This window comes from Eriocheir sinensis, chromosome 11 (genome assembly GCF_024679095.1).
Source record: "Eriocheir sinensis breed Jianghai 21 chromosome 11, ASM2467909v1, whole genome shotgun sequence".
NCBI lineage: Eukaryota > Metazoa > Arthropoda > Malacostraca > Decapoda > Varunidae > Eriocheir > Eriocheir sinensis.
In genome coordinates, this window is record NC_066519.1 from 14,307,769 (window position 1) to 14,327,043 (window position 19,275).

Below are 19,275 nucleotides of genomic sequence, written 5' to 3' on the forward strand. Positions count from 1 at the left end.
TAGGATTGATACAATGAATAAAACCGTGATTCATTCTTGCCCTTTGACCGTGAATGTTCCGATCGCTGAATGGAGACTCATTATAACGCAGTGAAAGATATAACGAATGAAAAAAAAGGGAGTTAGAAAAGGTAGGTACTGCGTTACTAGTTAGTTTTCACTCTTCGTTACGTATGTTATAAAAAAAAGGAGGAAAAATTAATGAAAAGAGTTGATTAATGTTAGTTATATGAATGCAGAACGTCGCAAAACCGCAAACTATCTCTCGTCTACAAAAACGCAGGCAAAAAGAGAGAAGAAAGAAAGAAAAACCTCCGGAATTACCTGCAAGATACAAATAATCTGCCGGGAACCGTTCACCTGCAAGAAAACAAAAAATAAAAACCATGCAGTTCAATATCTCAAAAAAAGTAGATTTAGACTTAAAAATATCGCATGGTTGACTGGCTGACTGGGTGGCTGGAGGAACGCGTGAGTAAGACAAAAAAGTAAATACAAAGAAGGAAATAAAAAATAGCAATATGAAAAAAATCAATAAAAAAAGGACGAAAGGAAAAAAGGAAAAAAAATATATAAAAAAGAAAATGAAAAATAAACAAAACAAAAAATAAATAAAAAGAGGTAAAAAGGAGAGAAAAACTAGTCATGTAGATAAAAGGAAATAGTCATGTACCATACCATAAAAAATAATGAAGACTTAGAAGAAACTGCATGGCTGACTGACTGGATGAATGGAGGAATGTGTGTATATATATTAAAGTGAATTAAAAAAAGTCATGTAAAAAAAATAATCATGGGCGGACTAACGCATATATATATATATTTAAAAAAAAAATATAGCTCATAAAAAAAGGAAAAAAGGCTGGCAGTTCTGGGAAGCCATTATAAATATTAGCTTTCCCTTTTACCCAGCAGGAAGAAATTAATGTTGCCGGGAAAGAAACTTAGGATTAAAAATTGCGACCTGCCACTTCCAGCCGGTAGCACGGGGGAGGGGGGGGGGGGGGGGGAAGGGACACCGGCGAGGACACGAGGCCCCGCACGCACCTACTCCTTACGACGCGGCCTGGGAATGCGAGCCAATTTGTACGCGGTCTACCAGTGAGTACGCACATCAAAAGGAAAGAAAGAGGAAAATAACCAAGGAAAAAACTGACCATATGCATATTAGGAGCAGCGAGTAGCGGGCTTTTTTTTTATTTTTTATTATTGTTTCCTTTTTTTGTGCCCTTGAGCTGTCTCCTTTGTTGTAAAAAAAAAAAAAAAAAAAAAAAAAAAAAACATCTAACATCTACTAACACTACTACACTACAAAATGAAACACTCGTAAAATACAAAATATAAAAGACTAAAGCCTCGTTCACACTATGCCGACTTTGGCCCACGACAACCCAACGACTTTTAGGTCCCTTCACACTGTGCCGACTCAGCATCAGGTAATCGTTTCTAGACCTCTTTCTGACCATGTGCAACCTTTTCACATCAACATTTCACACCCAAGGCCTCGTGTACCCTGAGTCGCTGGGTAGTCGTGGCTCAGAGTCGGAACAGTGTGAACGGGTCTTAAAGGGTCGTATTGTAAGACATTTCGCCACCCAAGAACATAGATTTGACAAGGCTTTCGTAGGAGTTGTTGTGGGGATTTCCAGGAGTAGTTTTATGACCCTGATGGTACTTTGACCCTTCTTCTGTACCGTGAACCTGAGGATACACTCATTAGAACCCGACTGACCCCCTCTTTGACATTTAGAAATAGCTGATGTGAGAAGCGAAAGTGTCTTATCATACCGCCCTAACAATCTCATCAATCTTCCATTTTCATATCGAAGCTCAGTTTCCAAGCTTTTTTTCTATACGGCAACTAAAGAACTAAACACAAACGAACACTAAAGTAATTGATGTTTTTTTCTTCAGTCTTTCATTTCTACATCGAAGTTTAATTTCCTGGTTTAGCTTGTTTATATACTAATACTAAAAATTAAAACACCTAAAAACAAACAAACTAAAAAGAAACACCAAAACCTTTTATTCCTAACAATCTTTCATTTCTGTTTTGAAGCTCATTCCCAGAGTACCTTTTCAAGGCGAGTTACTCCTTCAAATAAAGCTCCCATACTAAAGAATCCCTAAGTTAAGTCTCCTACCAACCTCCCCTCGTTATGCTCTAGTGAAGTCCTAAGTGAAGTTCTCCGCTTGTTTCGTTATGCTCCAGCGAAGATTAAGTCTCCGGTGTTTGCTCCTCCTATTTGAGTTTCCGCGGGGAGTTAGACAGAAAGGGAGTCAAATGAAGGGATAGCTTTGGTCAGGTTACGTCGAGTCCTAAGTGAAGTTCTCCGCTAGTCTCGTTATGCTCCACTGAGGTTTAAGTCTTGGGTTTTTGCTCCCCTTATTTGAGTTACCGCGGGGAGTTAGACAGAAAGGGAGTCTAATGGAGGGATATGCTTTGGTCAGGTTACGTCGAGTCCTAAGTGAAGTTCTCCGCTAGTCTCGTTATGTTCCATTGAGGTTTAAGTCTCCGGTGTTTGCTCCCCCTATTTGAGTTACTACGCGCAGAAAGGGAGGCAAATGATGGGACGCGCTCTGGTTAGGTTAGGTTGGCAAGAGTCCTAAGTGTAGTTCTCCGCTATCCTCGTTATGCTCCAGCGAGGTTTAGGTCTTGGGTTTTTGCTCCCCCTATTTGAGTTACCGCGGCGGAGGCAGGCGGTAAGGGAGGCAAATGATGGGATGCGCTCTGGTTACGTCGGCTAAGGTTGATGAGAGACGCCAAGTAGCACAGCCATGAATACTCGGAGGAGCCCGCTGATAGGACCCAAATTTTCTCGGGGTAATGTGATGAGGGATGCAAATCATGACACCCAGATTACTTCGAACCCAAATTAGGCCGCTCTCAGCTCACGAAAAACCCAGTCCACGAAAAAAATGCAGGAAAAACGAACGGTAAACGGAAATCACTGAGGAGAAAAAGATGCGAAGACGAAAAATGAACGAGAGGTGAGTTAATTATATGCTTGTGTGAAAACGCGTGTGTTGGTGACGTCGGAAATACAGCCACGAAAATAAACTCATCACAGAAAACGAAGAAATGTGAAACCTATCCAAAACACACGACTTTTTAGTAGTTTGCATCATCTGTCTTTTATGGCTTTCGTTCACTCTCTTTTCCATCGTTCACAAGCTGGCTAATACTTCTGAAGGCACTTGAAGATGGAATAGTAATGGAAACGAACTATAACTTAAGCCCCTCATACAGTTATAAGCATCGTCTAACGTCTCTGCTTTGCGTTCATTCTCTTATCTATCATTCACGAGCTGGCTAATACTTCTGAAGGCACTTGCACATGGAGTAGTAATGGAAATGGTCTATAACTTACGCCCTTCATACAGTTATAAGCATCGTCCAAGCTCTCTGGTTTTCGTTCATCCTCTATTCTATCGTTCATAAGCTGGTACATAGTTTTGAGGGACAACTGTAGCTACGTACCTTGAGACAATTTGCTAGCTAAGTAGAAGAAATACGAAACATTATGGAAATGGTCTAAAACAATCGACATTTCTACAGTAAACATCTTCCATTTTCTCTTATTTTCGTGCAGTTTTCAATCTGATCATCATAATCTGAGGTTAACTACACGTACCTTTCGAGGCAGTTTCTGGTAAGGGAAGAACATGAAGCATTATGGAAACAGTCTAAAACAATCGACATTTCTACACTAACCACTACCCATTCTCTCTCTAGTGTTCCCCCATTCTCTATTATCTTCTTTTGAGGGTAAACTAAACTCCACGTACCTTGTGAGACGGTTTCTGATAAGGGAAGAACATTAAGTATTACGAAAACCCTAAAACAATCACAATTTCTACAGTAACCATCGCCCATTCTCTCTCTGGTGTTCCCCCATTCTCTATGTTCTCCTTTTGAGGGTAAACTAAGCTCCACGTACCTTGTGAGACAGCTTCCTGGTGGGCCCCGGGAAGGACACGTCTCTCAGCCTGGCGTAGTCCCCATCGCTGTCTGAGGTCTCGGACTCGCTAAGGTCGCCCAGCACATCGGGACACTGCCCTCGCCCGGAGTCACGTTTCCTGTGGACGAGTTACATCTTGAGCCACGGGGGAGGGGCGGAGAGACAGACAGACATACAGATAGATAGACAGATAGATTTAGACAGCAACAACAAAACTTTAGCTAATGTAGATAACTTAATACAAGAAGCCTTACACACACACACACACACACACACACACACACACACACACACACACACACACACACACACACACACACACGGAAGGCTCCCAGCTCGCTCTCTGAGAATTCCATCACATGTGACCTGAGGCAGAGATTCAAGTTTTCGTCGAGTTGAGCAGCATCAGGAGGAGGAGGAGGAGGAGGAGGAGGAGGAGGAGGAGGAGGAAGAGATGAGAGGGAAAGGAGACGTGTGTGATGGAGGGGAAATGAGAGAGGAAAGATTGAAGTATATGATGTGGAAATGAAAGATAGATAGATAGAAAGAAAGATAGATAAATTGAGAGAGATGGAGAGTCAGGAATTATTCAGTGTTTCGGTGGATGTAACTCAATTCCCGTGTGTTGTATGTTGTGCGTGTGTGAGTGCGAGTGTGAGTATGTGTGAGAGAAAGACATAGAAACCCCTGGCAAGCGAGTGAGCGAGGGGAGTGCGTTGGGCGTGAGGTGAAAGGTGGCAGAGAGGGAGGAGAGAAAGAAATGTGCAGGGCGTGAGAGCTGGATGCGAGCGTGTGAGGAATGAATGAGTCCCGGGTCAAAGGGTGGTAGAGAGCGGGTAGGAAAAGAATAAAGAGAAGAGTGACGTTGAGGGAATAATATAAGTTGGCGAAGGTGAATGTGGTGCTAGAACTGAGTGATGTGGGATCAGACGATAGGAAAAGGTAGAAGAAAAATGATAAAATGGAGTTGGAAATTGACGTTGATGTAATACAGTTTAGTTTCGAAGGGTATAAGGGGGAAGAAATAAAGGAAAACGGAGAAAGAATAGCCTCTCCTCTCCTCTCTTCTCTTTTTTCTATCTTTTTTCTTGACTTCCTTTCCTTTTTTTTTCTTTCTTTATTTTTTCTTCTCTTTCCTTCTTTTTCTTCTCTCCTCTCCTTTCCTTTCCTCTCTTCTCCTCTCCTTCCTCCTCTTTCCCTCTCTTTTGCTTTCCTCTCCTCTTCTCTCATTTCTTTTCTTCTCTTCTTTTCTCTTCTCTCCTCTCCTTCCTCTCTCCCCGACCTTCCTTTCAACAAACTAATGGTGTTTTTTCCTCCGAGCCATTAAGAAATTTCCCTCTCTGATAAATATATAGCCGAGGGAGATCCTTTGAAAGCCTAATCAGGGAAGGAATGATTGGTAGCACAGTTCCCGCCTCTCATTTCTCCCTCTCAAAAATATCTTGCAATTTCACGAGTGTCTGGTAATTATATGAACCTCTAGTGATCCTTAAGAACTTATACTGAACTTTAAGGTTTCTGTGTATTTAAAGGATTCAGAGTAATGATGGAGATGTTTTGGTAAAGTCTGAAGGATTAGTTTTTATATTTAGATGTTTCAGGTTGTCAATTCGAAATGGTTATTATATAGTGTTTAAAGTGATCCTCCTCTTCAATACGACTGTAATTTGTTTACTCTGATAAGTGGAAAGGTGTTTATATCGACGGTTTCAGTTACTTATGATTATTGCCAATTCGCGACGGAAAAGGAAAATAGTAATGCGAGAAAGAAAGGAAGAGGAAAAGTATGAGAGGGAAGAAATATTATGAATAGATAACAGGAAAGAAATACAAAACAAAGAAAAATAAACCACCAAGTCACAGATTAGAGGCAATAGTTTTAGTGTAGAATCCTTTCAATCCTACTTTCAATCCGACTGACATTTGTCTAGGCAGGTAGTGAATAAAAGGTGTTTGTTTAGAGGATTTCAGTTACTTATATATTGTTTAAAGCGATCTTTCTTTCCACCCGACTGTCACAGGTGTTTGTCGGACAGTATCAGTTATTGTAAAAAGCGACCCCCCTTTCCCTTCGACTGTCATTTGTTTGCTCAGGTAATGGATGTGTTTGTTTAGAGGGTTTCAGTTACTTATATATTGTTTAAAGCGATCCTCCTCTTCCATCCGACCGTCATTTGTTTGCTCAGGTAGTGGATATGTGTTTGTTTAGAGGGTTTCAGTTACTTATATATTGTTTAAAGCTTTGTTTAGAGGGTTTCAGTTACTTATATATTGTTTAAAGCGATCCTCCTTTCCATCCGACTGTCATTTGTTTGTTCAGGTAATGGATATGTGTTTGTTTAGAGGGTTTCAGTTACTTATATACTGTTTAAAGCGATCCTCCTCTTCCATCCGACCGTCATTTGTTTGCTCTGGTAGTGAAAAGATGTTTGTTTAGACGGTTTCAGTTACTAATATATTGTTTATGGCAATCCTCCATGCCATCCGACTGTCATTTGTTTGCTCTGGTAGTGAAAAGATGTTTGTTTAGACGGTTTCAGTTACTAATATATTGTTTAAAGCAATCCTCCATGCCATCCGACTGTCATTTGTTTGCTCTGGTAGTGAAAAGAAGATGTTTGTTTAGACGGTTTCAGTTACATATATATTGTTGTAAGCGATCCTTCTTTCCATCCGACTGTCATTTGTTTACCCTGGAACTCCAGAAAGGGTGTTTGTTGGGACGGTTTCAGGTGTTTATGTATTTTTCGGCCGTCCCTCGCGCGGCTGTCGGCGGCGTGCAAAACTTAGATGATTGGATAACTTTTAAATTTGCTTCATTACTGTTATGATTAAGTATGCTAATGAAAGTGAGGACGAGATGCGAGGTATTAGTGTTGGCTTTACCGCGGAGGAGAGAGAGAGAGAGAGAGAATTATTTATTTATATTAATACATCAGGCGCCTAAAAGCTGTATTCTGTTTCTCCCTTCCTGTCTGTCTGTCTTTTTATCTGTCTGTCTGTCGATATCTGTCTGTTTTTCACTCTCTTATAAATCAATTTGTGTGTCTGTCTGTTTGTTTGCTTGATCCCACTCTCTCTCTCTCTCTCTCTCTCTCTCTCTCTCTCTCTCTCTCTCTCTTCATTCAGATCACGCTCTCTCTCTCTCTCTCTCTCTCTCTCTCTCTCTCTCTCTCTCTCTCTCTCTCTCTCTCTCTCTCTCTCTCTCTCTCTCTCTCTTTACGCCCTTCCCTTCCTTAACTTAATATATTTTTTCGTCATTCTCTCTCTCTCTCTCTCTCTCTCTCTCTCTCTCTCTCTCTCTCTCTCTCTCTCTCTCTCTCTCTCTCTCTCTCTCTCTCTCCCCCAACAAGAACACAACAAAACACCAAACAAAACATTCTGAAACACCCAAGCAAAACAAACGAACAAAAAACAACAACATTGGACAGACGTTTCAAAGAGTTTCGTCTAAAAATCACTCTTCACCCTACAAGCTTCCACACTGTATCGGTCACTTTCCTTTTTTCCCTCAACTCAGGCTAGCCAGCCCCATCCCTCTCCTTTCTTCCTCCCTTTTCTCCTTCTCTCCCTCCTTCCTTCCCTTGCCTCCCTTTCCTTCGTTCCCTCGCAATCTTTCCTTCTCCATCCCCTCCCCCTCCCATTTCTTCCCGTTCCTCCTTCCCTCCATCCTCAACTCAAGCTAGCCAACTCCATCCCTCCCCTTTCCTCCTCCCTTTCCTCCTTCTCCCCCCATTCCTTCTCTTCCTCCTCCCTTCCCTTGCCTTCCTTTCTTTCGTTCACTCGCAATTTCTCCTTCTCCATCCCCTCCCCTCCCATTTCTTCCCTTCCCTCCTTCTCTCCATTCCCTTCTCTTCTCTCTTTCTCTCTCCCTCCCTCCCATTCCATTCCCCATTTTGTCACGCCCATCCTTACGCTACACGTCATACTCTCGTCATTCATATATGATTTTTTCTTTGGTTGATGTTACAGATAAGTTGGTTGATTTCGTTACTCATCGGTTTGCATTTTCATATCATAAGAAACATACAAGTCACTCCCTCGCTTCAGTTTCAATTCTCTTCCGGGTTCTTTGCATCAGGATCAGAATCAATAGGAAAGCCTCTGAATCTAATATGCAGGCGTAGTTCATATTGATGTCTCTGGTCGCTGCCTCCTGTCGGGAATAAAGCATCAATAATTCACGTCCCTTTGTGCTCTGTGTCGCTTTCTCTGTGCGGTGTTCCTCTTCATATGCTTTGGACACTCGCTTCGCTGGTACATTTTTCAACGCGAGTCTCTTCCTTGTTCTCTGCCACATGCAACACTTATATTTTTATCTGATTTGTTCTTTTATCAAGTTGTCGTCAGGTCCTCCACGGTGGGCAGTTTTGTAATAAGCGATGTTTCCTTGTTCTTTGAGGCGCAGAACACTTTATTTTTTACTTTATACTGTAGATAAGGCCTTTACTTTATCTGCTTTGCCTTTATCAAGTTGTCGTCAGGTCCTCCACGGTGGGCAGTTTTGTAATAAGCGATGTTTCCTTTTTCTCAGACACAATTACAACATTTTTCTTTGTATTTTGCCTTTTATTGTGTACTTATTCAGCTGTTAACGTTGGCAGTTTTGTAAAGGGCGATATTTCCTTCTCTTAAGCACGCAGGACACTATTTTTTACATTATACCGTAGATAAGAAAATAGTTAAACGGGATGACTAAACTCCGCAGACTTCATCACCATCATTATGAATTCATGACAGCTACTCTCTTCCCGGTTATACATTTCTACAAGTTATTTACACAGACACCCACCCACACCCACACATACACCCACACACCCACCCACACCCACACAAACAAAGAGACACACACCGCCAGTACTTAACAACGCTTCCTAGAACAGTCCTTTGCATACACGGTCATCTCTGCATCTCTTTTATAACCAACTATACTTTTTAATGAATTCCAATGAACCTCCTCTTCACATTCCCACCAAAGCCTTCATATGAGAGACAAACACAACACCCGCACGCCCACACACAGCCCGGGGACTTAAGATGCTTTGGAGGACATAAACATCACAAAAAATATATGGGAAATGATATCACACACCCATTATGAGGATCTAATAGTGTTGACGTTCCCTTTTAAACACCTCATCAACGGAGACGATAGTGGGGGAGGAGGAGGAGGAGGAGGAGGAGGAGGAGGAGGAGGAGGAGGAGGAGGAGGAGGAGGAGAAGAAACATAACCATACAGAAAAGGAAAAACGATTGGGAGTCTATGAAAAAGAAAAAAAGTAACGAAGAAAATGAAGAAGAAGAATGATGATAAGGAGAAGGAAAAGAAGGAAGAGGAGAAAAATAAGGAAGAAAAGGGAGGCATAGGAAAAGGCAAAGAATAAGAACCAGAAGAAATAGAAAGAATATGAGAGGAAGAAGAAGGAAAAAGAAAAGGAAGAAAAGGAGGAGCAGGTGGCGAAGATGAAGAAGGAGAAGGAAGACGAGAAAAAAGATGAAGATGAACAGAAACAGGAAAAATATGAAACTAAGAAGCAAAACAAGGAGGAAGAGAACGAAGAGGAGGAGGAGAAGGAGAAACAGTAGAAGGAAAAAAAAAGAAAAAAAGGAAAAAGGAACAGAAGGAGGAAAAGGAAGGGAAGTTAAAATAAAAAGGTAAACGACGAAGATGAAAAAGGAAGGGAAGGAAGGGGCTGAAGGGAAGGATGTTGAGGCAAAATTCTTGAGCCATTCTCGGGTTGGTTCGCGGATCTCTGGTTACGTCATTCTGGGACCCGCTTTCTCCCCGACAACGGCCCAGAAGACGTGAGAAAGGGGCCTGAATAATGATGAGAGGGAAAGGAGATCAATCCAGATGCAGGGAAAAGGCCGTGATAGGAGACTTTACCCTCCTTCCTCCTTTCCTTGCTTCTTCTTTTTATCTTCCTCTTCCTTTTCGTTCTCCTAGTCCTCGTCCTCCTCCTCCTCTTCCTTACTGTTTTTTGGATTTTTTTCTCCTTTTCTTCTATTTCTCTTTTTTTCTTCTTCTTATTTTTCTTCTTTTTCTTCTCTTCTTCTTTATCTTCTTTCTCTTCGTCCTCTTCCTCTTGTATTTTTTTTCTTCTACTTTCTACTTTTCAATTTTCTTTTGTTCCATATTTCACAGGTTTTAGTTTGGGTCTCTCTCTCTCTCTCTCTCTCTCTCTCTCTCTCTCTCTCTCTCTCTCTCTCTCTCTCTCTCTCTCTCTCTCTCTCTCTCTCTCTCTCTATTCCGTTATCTCGTGCTTATTATGCATTCAATATTTTAAGCGGAAAGGAAGGTATGGCGCTCCCCTTCTCTCTCTCTCTCTCTCTCTCTCTCTCTCTCTCTCTCTCTCTCTCTCTCTCTCTCTCTCTCTCTCTCTCTCTCTCTCTCTCTCTCTCTCTCTCTCTCTCTCCAGCCGTGTTAAATAAGGGAGGAAAATATATGGGAGTTTACGATGAATATTCTGCAAATTTTAGGATGGGAAAAATAATGGAATGACCAGTTTCAATTAATACCGTCTCTCTCTCTCTCTCTCTCTCTCTCTCTCTCTCTCTCTCTCTCTCTCTCTCTCTCTCTCTCTCTCTCTCTCTCTCTCTCTCTCTCTCTCTCTCTCTCTCTCTCTCTCTCTCTCACACACACACACACACACGCGCGTCTTATACAAGTGGTTTCCTGGGTTTTAAATTCTCCGTGACAATAAAGAGAAGAGAAAACGAGAGAAGAAGAGGGGTTGTTGCCTAGTGACCGTGGGAGGTGATCGATAGCCAATTAAAGGTAAATAAGATGATGGGGGTGAGGTAGAGTTTGGCTTACGAAATACACGTGAACTACACCTCTCTCTCTCTCTCTCTCTCTCTCTCTCTCTCTCTCTCTCTCTCTCTCTCTCTCTCTCTCTCTCTCTCTCTCTCTCTCTCTCTCTCTCTCTCTCTCTCTCTCTCTCTCTCTCTCTCTCTTAAACACCGCCTTCCAACCTTTCTTTCTCTCACTTCTTTTCTTTCTTTCTCCTTTATTTCACCTTCCTTCTCTTCTTTTCTCTTTCCTTCCTTCCTTCCTTCCTTCTCTTTCTTTCTTGTGTCTCAGGCTTGCTTCCCCTTCCATCCTTCCTCCTCCCATTTCCTTCTGTTCTTCTTGCCTATCCTTCCTTTCTTCATTCTCTCCTTCCTCCCTCCCCCCTCTCTCTATATATATATCTCTCAAGGTGAATTACAGGCTGATTACAGTTACGATACATGTTCGACGGTGCAAGAAAACAGTACAGCACAGTGAATAGTGAGTTGCGAAGTGGATAGAATAGTGTAGTGTGACTGTAGTGGCGCTGTATGGTGCGCTAACAGTGTGATGGTGGAAGCAGGGTGAGTGAGGGGGGTGAGGGGGGTGAGGGGTGAGGGGTGAGGGAGGGTGTATGTGTGTTCAAGGCCCGAGCGGTGAGTTGGTAGCAAAGTTGTGTCGGACATGTATATAACGCGTCACGCACCGGCAGGAACGCGATGTATACAGGACGGAGACTCGTAGTGTAGCAAGTATATGACGGAGCTGGACCCATGTATTGTGTTTAGTTGGTCCCTCTCCCTCTCTCTCTCTCTCTCTCTCTCTCTCTCTCTCTCTCTCTCTCTCTCTCTCTCTCTCTCTCTCTCTCTCTCTCTCTCTCTCTCTCTCTCTCTCTCTCTCTCTCTCTCTCTCTCTCTCTCAAAAAATCCACTCTTCTTTCTTCTTCCTTCCTTCCATAATCCCGCTTTCCTTTTTTTCTTCTTTTTTCCCCCCAAACAGGCCGAAGATTTAGTCCTTTTTGTCCTTATTTTTTCCCTTTTTTTCCTTTCCTCTTATTTTTTCTATTGGAGTATTTTTTTCCTTCTTGTTAATTACGTATTCAGTCCAGCGTGTTCCTAATCTTGCTTTCTTTTACTTGGTTTCTTAGTTTTCTTTCTTTTTGTTTTGGTTCCCGTTCTCATTTTTCTACTTAGGGTCTAATCGTTTTCCTTTTCCTCCTCTTAATTCTCTTTCCTCTCTCCTATTTTTCTGTTTTTCTCTCTTTTCCTTCTTTTGTCATCTTTTCCTCCACTTCCCTTTCTTTCGTCTTTTCCTTCTCTTATTTTTTTCTCTTTCTCATTTCTCCTCTTTTCCTCATCCTCTTTCTCTTCATTTTTCTAGCATCTTCTCTCCTCCTCCTCCTCCTCCTCCTCCTTATTTTACTTTGTCTCTACCATTTCCTCCTCTTTCCTTTTTCTCTCTCTCTCTCTCTCTCTCTCTCTCTCTCTCTCTCTCTCTCTCTCTCTCTCTCTCTCTCTCTCTCTCTCTCTCTCTCTCTCTCTCTCTCTCTCTCTCTCTCTTCTTTTGGCATCGTCTTCTCTTCCTCATCCTCATCTTCCTCTTTCTCAATCTTTTCACTCTTCTCCTTTTCCTTGCTTTTCTCTTTTTTCCTTGTCCTATCTCGTTTTCTTCTTATCTAAACGTCTTATTCTTTTCTTCGTCTTCTTTCTCCTCCTCATCCTTCTTATTTTACTCTCTCTCTACCATTTTCTCCTCTTCCCTTTCTTTCGTCTCTTTCCTTTTCCTCATCTTCTTCTCTTCCTCAATCTTATCACTATCCTCTCTTCCTTGCCCTATCTCTTCTTCTTATCTAAACGTCTTATTCTTCTCTTCCTCTTCTTTCTCCTTTTCTTTGCCTTTTATTCTTTTCCTCGTCCTGTATCTCTTTCTTCTATCATCTCATTCTTCTTCTCATCCTCATTTTATTCTTTCTCCGCATTTCCACCGCTCCTCCTCCTCCCCTTCCTCTTCCTCCTTACTCCCTTCCTTCTCCGCCTCCTCCTCCTCCTCTTCCTCCTCCCCCATTCACGTTTACTGCACGCTTTACACTCACTTTTATTCCCCCCATCACTCTTGAAATTCTCTCCTCCACTATATTTCTTTTCTTTCCCTTGTTCCAAATTCCCCTCTCGACCCAAACGTTTCCCCATCCCACGTTTAATTTAAGAAGAAGAGTAATTTTCATCAGAGCTTCCCCTTGCATTATCGTTTTCTTCCTTCGTTTTCTTTTACCCAGTTCACGTTTTCTTCCGTCTTTCAGTCTACGTGGAGTTCATATTACGTTTTCTTTGGATTAAATTTGGAATGGGTGGGAATTTTATGTTTTTCTTTTTACGTTCTCTTAACTTCTTCTATTTCGATTTTTTGGGGTATTTTCTACGTTTTTATTGTTGTTTTATTTCCTCTTCTTTGTATTTTCTTCTTCTCTTCTTTCTCCTACTGTCATCACTTATTCTCTTCTTTTTCTATTTAATCTTTGTTCTGCTGTTTCTTCTCCTTTTCTTCCTTTTACTTCCCTTGTTCGCTCTCCTGTTTCTTTCCTTTCTCCTACTCTATTTTCTTCTCTTCTTCTTTCTCTCATGAAGTCAAATTGTTTTTCCTCACTCTTATCTAACCTTCCTTTCATCCTCATTTTTATTCGCCTTCAAATTCCATCTTTACCTTCACACACACACTAACTTTATTTTATTTGTACATATCTTAATTGTCACCTCTATATATTTTTCAACCTTAATGTCACTCACTTTCTATAATTTTTTCAACCTTCAAGCATCTCCCCTTTTCCTACTTATTTTCCTTCCCTTTCAAATTTCATCTTTACCTTCACGAACTAACTGATCTATTTTCCTTACACATAGTTAATTGTCACCTCTATAATTTTCAACCTTCATTCTTCTCTCATTTCCATTATATTTCTTCGCCTTCATATTTCATCTTTACCTTCACTCACTAACTAATTCACTTTCTTTTATACATATTTAATCGTCACCCTTCAATAATTTCATACTTTCATGCCTCCCTCCTTTCCTTTCCTTTCACTTCTTAATTAGTTCTTCATTCATATTTTACTGCCACCCTTCGTCTGTAATTTACGTAGAATCTCTTGACGTAATTTATTCCTTAGTAGTTTGTAAGTTGATTGGTTTTCCATTAACATTTTTTGCCTCTATCAATTTGCATTTTAGTTTAAGTATTTTCTCCACCATGCATTCTCTCTTTCTCTTTATTTTTTGTTTTTATTCTTTTTCTCTGTGTTCTTCCTGTTCATTATCTGTCTCTCCTTCCTTTTCTTCTTCTTCGTTATCATATTTTCTCTATTTTTCCTATTAATTTTCTCATCTTTATTTTTTATCTTGCATTTTCTCTTCCACTCTATTCTTTATCTTTCTTTTCTCTTCCTCCTTATTCTCCATTTTCCATTCTCTCTTCCTTTTTATTCCTCATCTTCGTTTTCCTGTTTATTCCTCAGCTTCCTTTTCCTGTTTATTCCTCATCTTTCTCTTTTCTTTATTCTTCATCTTGCATTTTCTCTTCCACTCTATTCTTTATCTTTCTCTTCTCTTCCTCCTTATTCTCCATTTTCCATTTTCTCTTCCTTTTTATTCCTCATCTTCCTTTTCCTGTTTATTCCTCCTCTTCCTCTTTTCTTCTTTATTTTCCATCTTGCATTTTCTCTTTCTCTTTGTTCTTCATTTTCCTTAACTCTTCCTTTTTAACCCTTTCACTATCTCCTCATTTTCATTATTCATTATCTATTCTTTTTCATTCTTTATCTATATTATCTTTTCCTCTTAATTATCTCCTCCTCTTTATTCTCTATTTTCATTATCTTCTCCTTTTTATCCTTTACATTATCTCTCCATTTTTAAGCTTCATCTTCATTATCTATTCCTTATCTGTATTATCTTTTACTCTTAATTATCTTCTCTTTATTCTCCATCTTCATTATCTCCTTCTCTTTATTCTTCATTTTCATTATCTCCTCAACGATATTCTCCATCAGTTTTCTGTTTTGGGCATTACACTTTTTTTTTTTGCCACGAGTCGTTCATCGGTTTTCCATCAACATTCTAATTTCTAAGTCATCAAGTTCTCATTAGTTTGTGTTTGCGTTTACTTAATTCTTCTTACTTTCCTTCCAAAATATCTCGTTCTTCGCCCTCTAAATATACCCATGTCCTTATTTGTATATTTTCTTCAATTTTATATATATTTTTATTTAATTTTATACACTTTCTTCCTTAAACATCTTCCGCTATCTGTCTTTACTTATATTTTCAGCTTTATTAGTTTTCTGTTGCTTGTAATATTTTTTGCTCCTCTAAGTTCATTTTCTAGTCTTGGTTTATTTTCAAAGTATTTTCTTGTACGTTCTCCCTAAATTGTCTGCCTTTCCCTGTCTTCATTCACGCTGCTAAGTGGATTCCCTCTTTTTCCACGCGTCATGCTCCACATCATTCTCCATTTCCCCATCTCCCTCCTTTCGTATTTATTTATTCATTTATTCAACTACTTCCTTCCTTCTTTCTCGTCTCGTCTTCCTCCTTCCTGCCTCGTTTATGCATAACAAACTTTTTACATCTGCATATTTTTTTCTTCTTCTTCTTCTTCTCTTTAAAACTTTTCTTTCTTTTCAGGGTCGTATTTCCTTCGTCTCAAGTTTACTGCCTCTTCTTCTTTCTGCATTTTCACTAATTTGGGGTTTTTATATACATCTCACGTTCTTTTTATGGCTTCACCAGTTCCTACGTTCATTCATATTTCTCACTTTCAGAACGCCATATTTCTCTTTCTCATTCTTTTCTCTTTTCCTTCTTTCTACATTTTCACTAATTTGGGGTTTTTATATACATGTCACGTTCTTTTTATGGCTTCACCAGTTCCTACGTTCATTTATATTTCTCACTTTATGAATGCCATATTTCTCTTTCTTCTCCTTCTTCTTTCTTCTCTTTTTCTTCTTTCTCCATTTTCGTTTATTTGGGCTTTTTATATACATCATTTACGTTCTTTATGGCATTTCCCGTTCCTTCGTTCATTCCTATTTCTCACTTTCTGAACGCCATATTTCTCTTCCTCGTTCTTCATCTGTTTCATTCTTTTTTTCTCTTCCACTCACGTCCGTTTATCACTCAGGTTATATACATCATTCTCTCTTATTCTTTATGGCATTAGTTTTCCTCCTTCGCTCGTATTTCTTCTTTTCTCCACGACATATTTCTCTCTCCTCCAGTTTATCATCGTATCCATAAATCCTCCTTCGCTTTTCCTTTCCTTTTGTTTTCCTTTCCCTTTCCTTTTGTTTTCCTTTCCCTTTCTTCTCCTTCCATTCTTGTGGTGTCTGCTTTTTCCTCCTTCTTTCCTCTCATCCTTTCTTCTTCTCTTCGTGCCTTTCCAATTTATCTTCTTTGCTTTCTTTTCCCTCTCTTCTCCTTTCATTCTTGTGTCTATCTTTTTTTTTTTCTTCCATCTTTTCTCCTATCCCTTCTTCTTCTCTTCGTCTCTCTCCAATTTATCTTCTTTTCTCTTCTTTCCTTTTCTTTTCCTTCCTTCTCCTTCTTCCATTCTTGTGTCTGCCTTTTCGTTACTTATCCCTTCTTCTCTTCGTCTCTCTCCAATTTATCTTCTTTTCTCTTCTTTCCATTTCTTTTCCTTCCATTCTTGTGTCTACTCTTTTTCTTCCATCTTTCCTCCTATCCCTTCTATTCTTCCTTCTCTCCATTTCCTTCTTCTTTTTCCTTCCTCTCCATTACATCCCTCCCTTTTTCTTTTCTTCCTTCTCTTCCTCGTTTCTCTTATTATACATTTCTCCATCTTCTTATCTTGATCTGATCGTCATTCTTCATATCAATTATGTCTGTAAATCATCCACTTTTTTGTCTTCTTTTCCTTTTTTTCATCCTTATCTGAGTTATTTTGTCTCAAGGTTAAATGGCTCGTCTCATTTTCCAGTCCCGTTTGCATGTTTATTTTTATCATAATCTTATCGCCCTCGTTCTTTATGTAAACCTTCGTCATTTTTCGTTTTCTGCTTAAGGTTTTCTCTATTCAGTGTTTCTGGTAATACCGCATCGGCTTTTTCTTCATTTATCACTATGGTTTTTCACCTAATTTTCCTTTCTATTTATCTTTTTCTATACTTTTCTTCTTTTTTTTACTTACATTATTATTTTTTTTTCCTACGTTATTTTTCGTTTCTCCTTCCAGTGTTTTCTCTATTCAATATTTCTGGTAATACCGCATCGGGTTTTTCTTCATTTATCACTATATTTTTCCCCCTAATTCTCCTTTCTATTTATATTTTTCTATACTTTTTTTTTTTACTTACATCATTATTTTTTTTCCTACATTATATTTCGTTTCTCCTTCCAGTGTTTTCTCTATTCAGTATTTATGGTAACACTGCTTCGGCTTTTTCTTCATTTATCACAATGTCTTTTTCATCTAATTCTCCTTTTATATTTGTCTTTTCTATGCTCGTCTTTTTTCTAGTTATGTTTTGTTTCATTCTTTACACAAACCTACATTATTTTTCATTTTCTTTCAGTTTTCTCTCTCTTCAAAATTTCTGTTAACTCTGTATCATTTTCGTCCTTAATAATCACTAAACCTTTTCATCTAATTCTCCTTTTTTATCTCATTTTCTTTTTTATTCTCATCTTTTTCTAGTTCATGTTATTTTTCCTTTAGTTTGTCCTTCGTGGTTATGTTTTTCCTTGTTATCTCTTTTTATACATCTTTTTTTAAATCTTTCTAGTCATTTTTTTTTAGTTTGTCCTTGGTGGTTCATTTACTTTTACAACATGCTCTCTTTCTCTCTTTCTCTCTCACCCTCATTTTCTTCCATTAACACATTATTTTCTAAGGCTCCTTCTTCGCCTTCTTCTTTACTCTCTTTCCCTCCATTCTCTTTTTACGTTCTCATCCTTCCTTCCCTCCATTACCATATTCTCCAGTTTCCTTCTTCTCTTTCTTTATTCTTTTTCATTCTATTCGTTTTTACTTTATTTCCCTATTTTATCAGTCTCCTTGTTCTCCTTCGTTGTTCTCTTTCTTACCCCACATTCTTTTTTTCGTTCTTTTTCACCTTCTCTGTTAAACATTTTCCTTCAGTTTTACGCTATGTCTTTTTCTCCTCTTTCAAATTCATTTTTAGCATTATATTACTTCATTAACTTGTTCTTCTTTATATCCCTCTTTCTTTTTCTCCTCATATTCTTTCTATTTTCCTTTCTTTACAAATTCTATCCTTTACTCCCATGCAATTTCTCCTTAAAGTTTTTTTCTTTCTTCTTCAGCATCCAACTCTGTAATCTTTCTTTTTCTCTTCGTTTCCTTTCTTCTCCTTTCTTTATCTTTTCCTTTCCTAGCAAAACATATTCTTTACTCTGACGTTTCTTCTTTTTCATCTTAACCTCTTCCTTCTCTTTCTTTTTCGTCTTCTCCTTTTTCTTTACTCTATATTTCCACGTTTCTTCTTCCTTCTCTTTATTTTCCTTTTTTATGTATGGAGCTTCTTCTTCCTAACTTCCACCTCCTCATCTTCTCCTTATTCTCTCATTTTCCTTTTCTTCTTTCTCCTTCTTCTTCATCATCAAACTCTCTAACCCTTCTGTTCTCATCCCCTATCTTTCTCTCTCAACCTCCTTTTCTTCTTCTTTCCTTCTCCTTTATCTTCATCATCTCCTCCTCCTCCTATTTCTTCTTTCTCTTCATCACCAAGCTCCCTAATTACTCTGTTCTTAATACCCGCTTTTTCTTTTCCTCTCCCTCACTTTCCCGGCTAAATCCCTCATCCTCCTTTCTCTCACAGCTCCTTCCTCTTCCTCATCCCTTCCCGGCTCGGTGGGGATTACAAACTCAGCCATAAAGGAACGTAAAGGCGCATTAAAGCCGCCCTGGAGAGCTTCGAAGGTGGATGTATATATGTATGGTGGGAAAGCTTGATTTACCTCTCCTATGCTGCCTCCTTTACCTGCCTTCCTTACCTGGTTTAACCTCTCCTGGCTCTTCTCTCTTCCCATCCATCGCCATTAAATTATGGTTTCATTTTTTTCAACGTTTTTGCCTATTGGCGCTGGTAGGCTCTCTTGGTGGGCCCTGATGGTCTTCCCCAGCCCGTTATAATAATAATAATAATAATAATAATAATAATAATAATAATAATAATAATAATAATAATAATAATAATAATAATAATAATAATAATAATAATAATAATAATAATAATGAGCGTATTCTAGATAATAAATACACAACAGAACAAGAATATCAGAATAAAAATGCAGAATATGCTGCTGTTTCATAAAAGTCAGTTAATAATAGAAGTTCAATATAAAAGAAGAATAGTTTTTAATTTTAAAGCATGAAAATGATTAAAGAAATACATTAATCACACAACAGAACAAGACTAGCAGAATAAAAATGCAGAATATCCCCAAAAACCTTCATAAGCGTCACATATTATAGAAGATCAATAAAAAGAGGATAAACGAAGAATTG

General features: G+C 39.0%; 1 protein-coding gene across 1 annotated transcript in view; it reads right to left on the minus strand.

Moving 5' to 3' along the window:
- The window catches only part of LOC126997144 (protein tincar-like), a 115,560-nt gene that overhangs the window by 26,686 nt on the left and 69,599 nt on the right, over window positions 1-19,275 (minus strand). Inside the window, exons 12-13 of the mRNA XM_050858196.1 lie at window positions 3,942-4,080; window positions 325-360 (exon numbers count right to left, since the gene is read on the minus strand). Of these exons, the coding sequence (XP_050714153.1) occupies window positions 325-360; window positions 3,942-4,080 (175 nt within the window). The remainder of the gene's footprint in view (window positions 1-324; window positions 361-3,941; window positions 4,081-19,275) is intronic.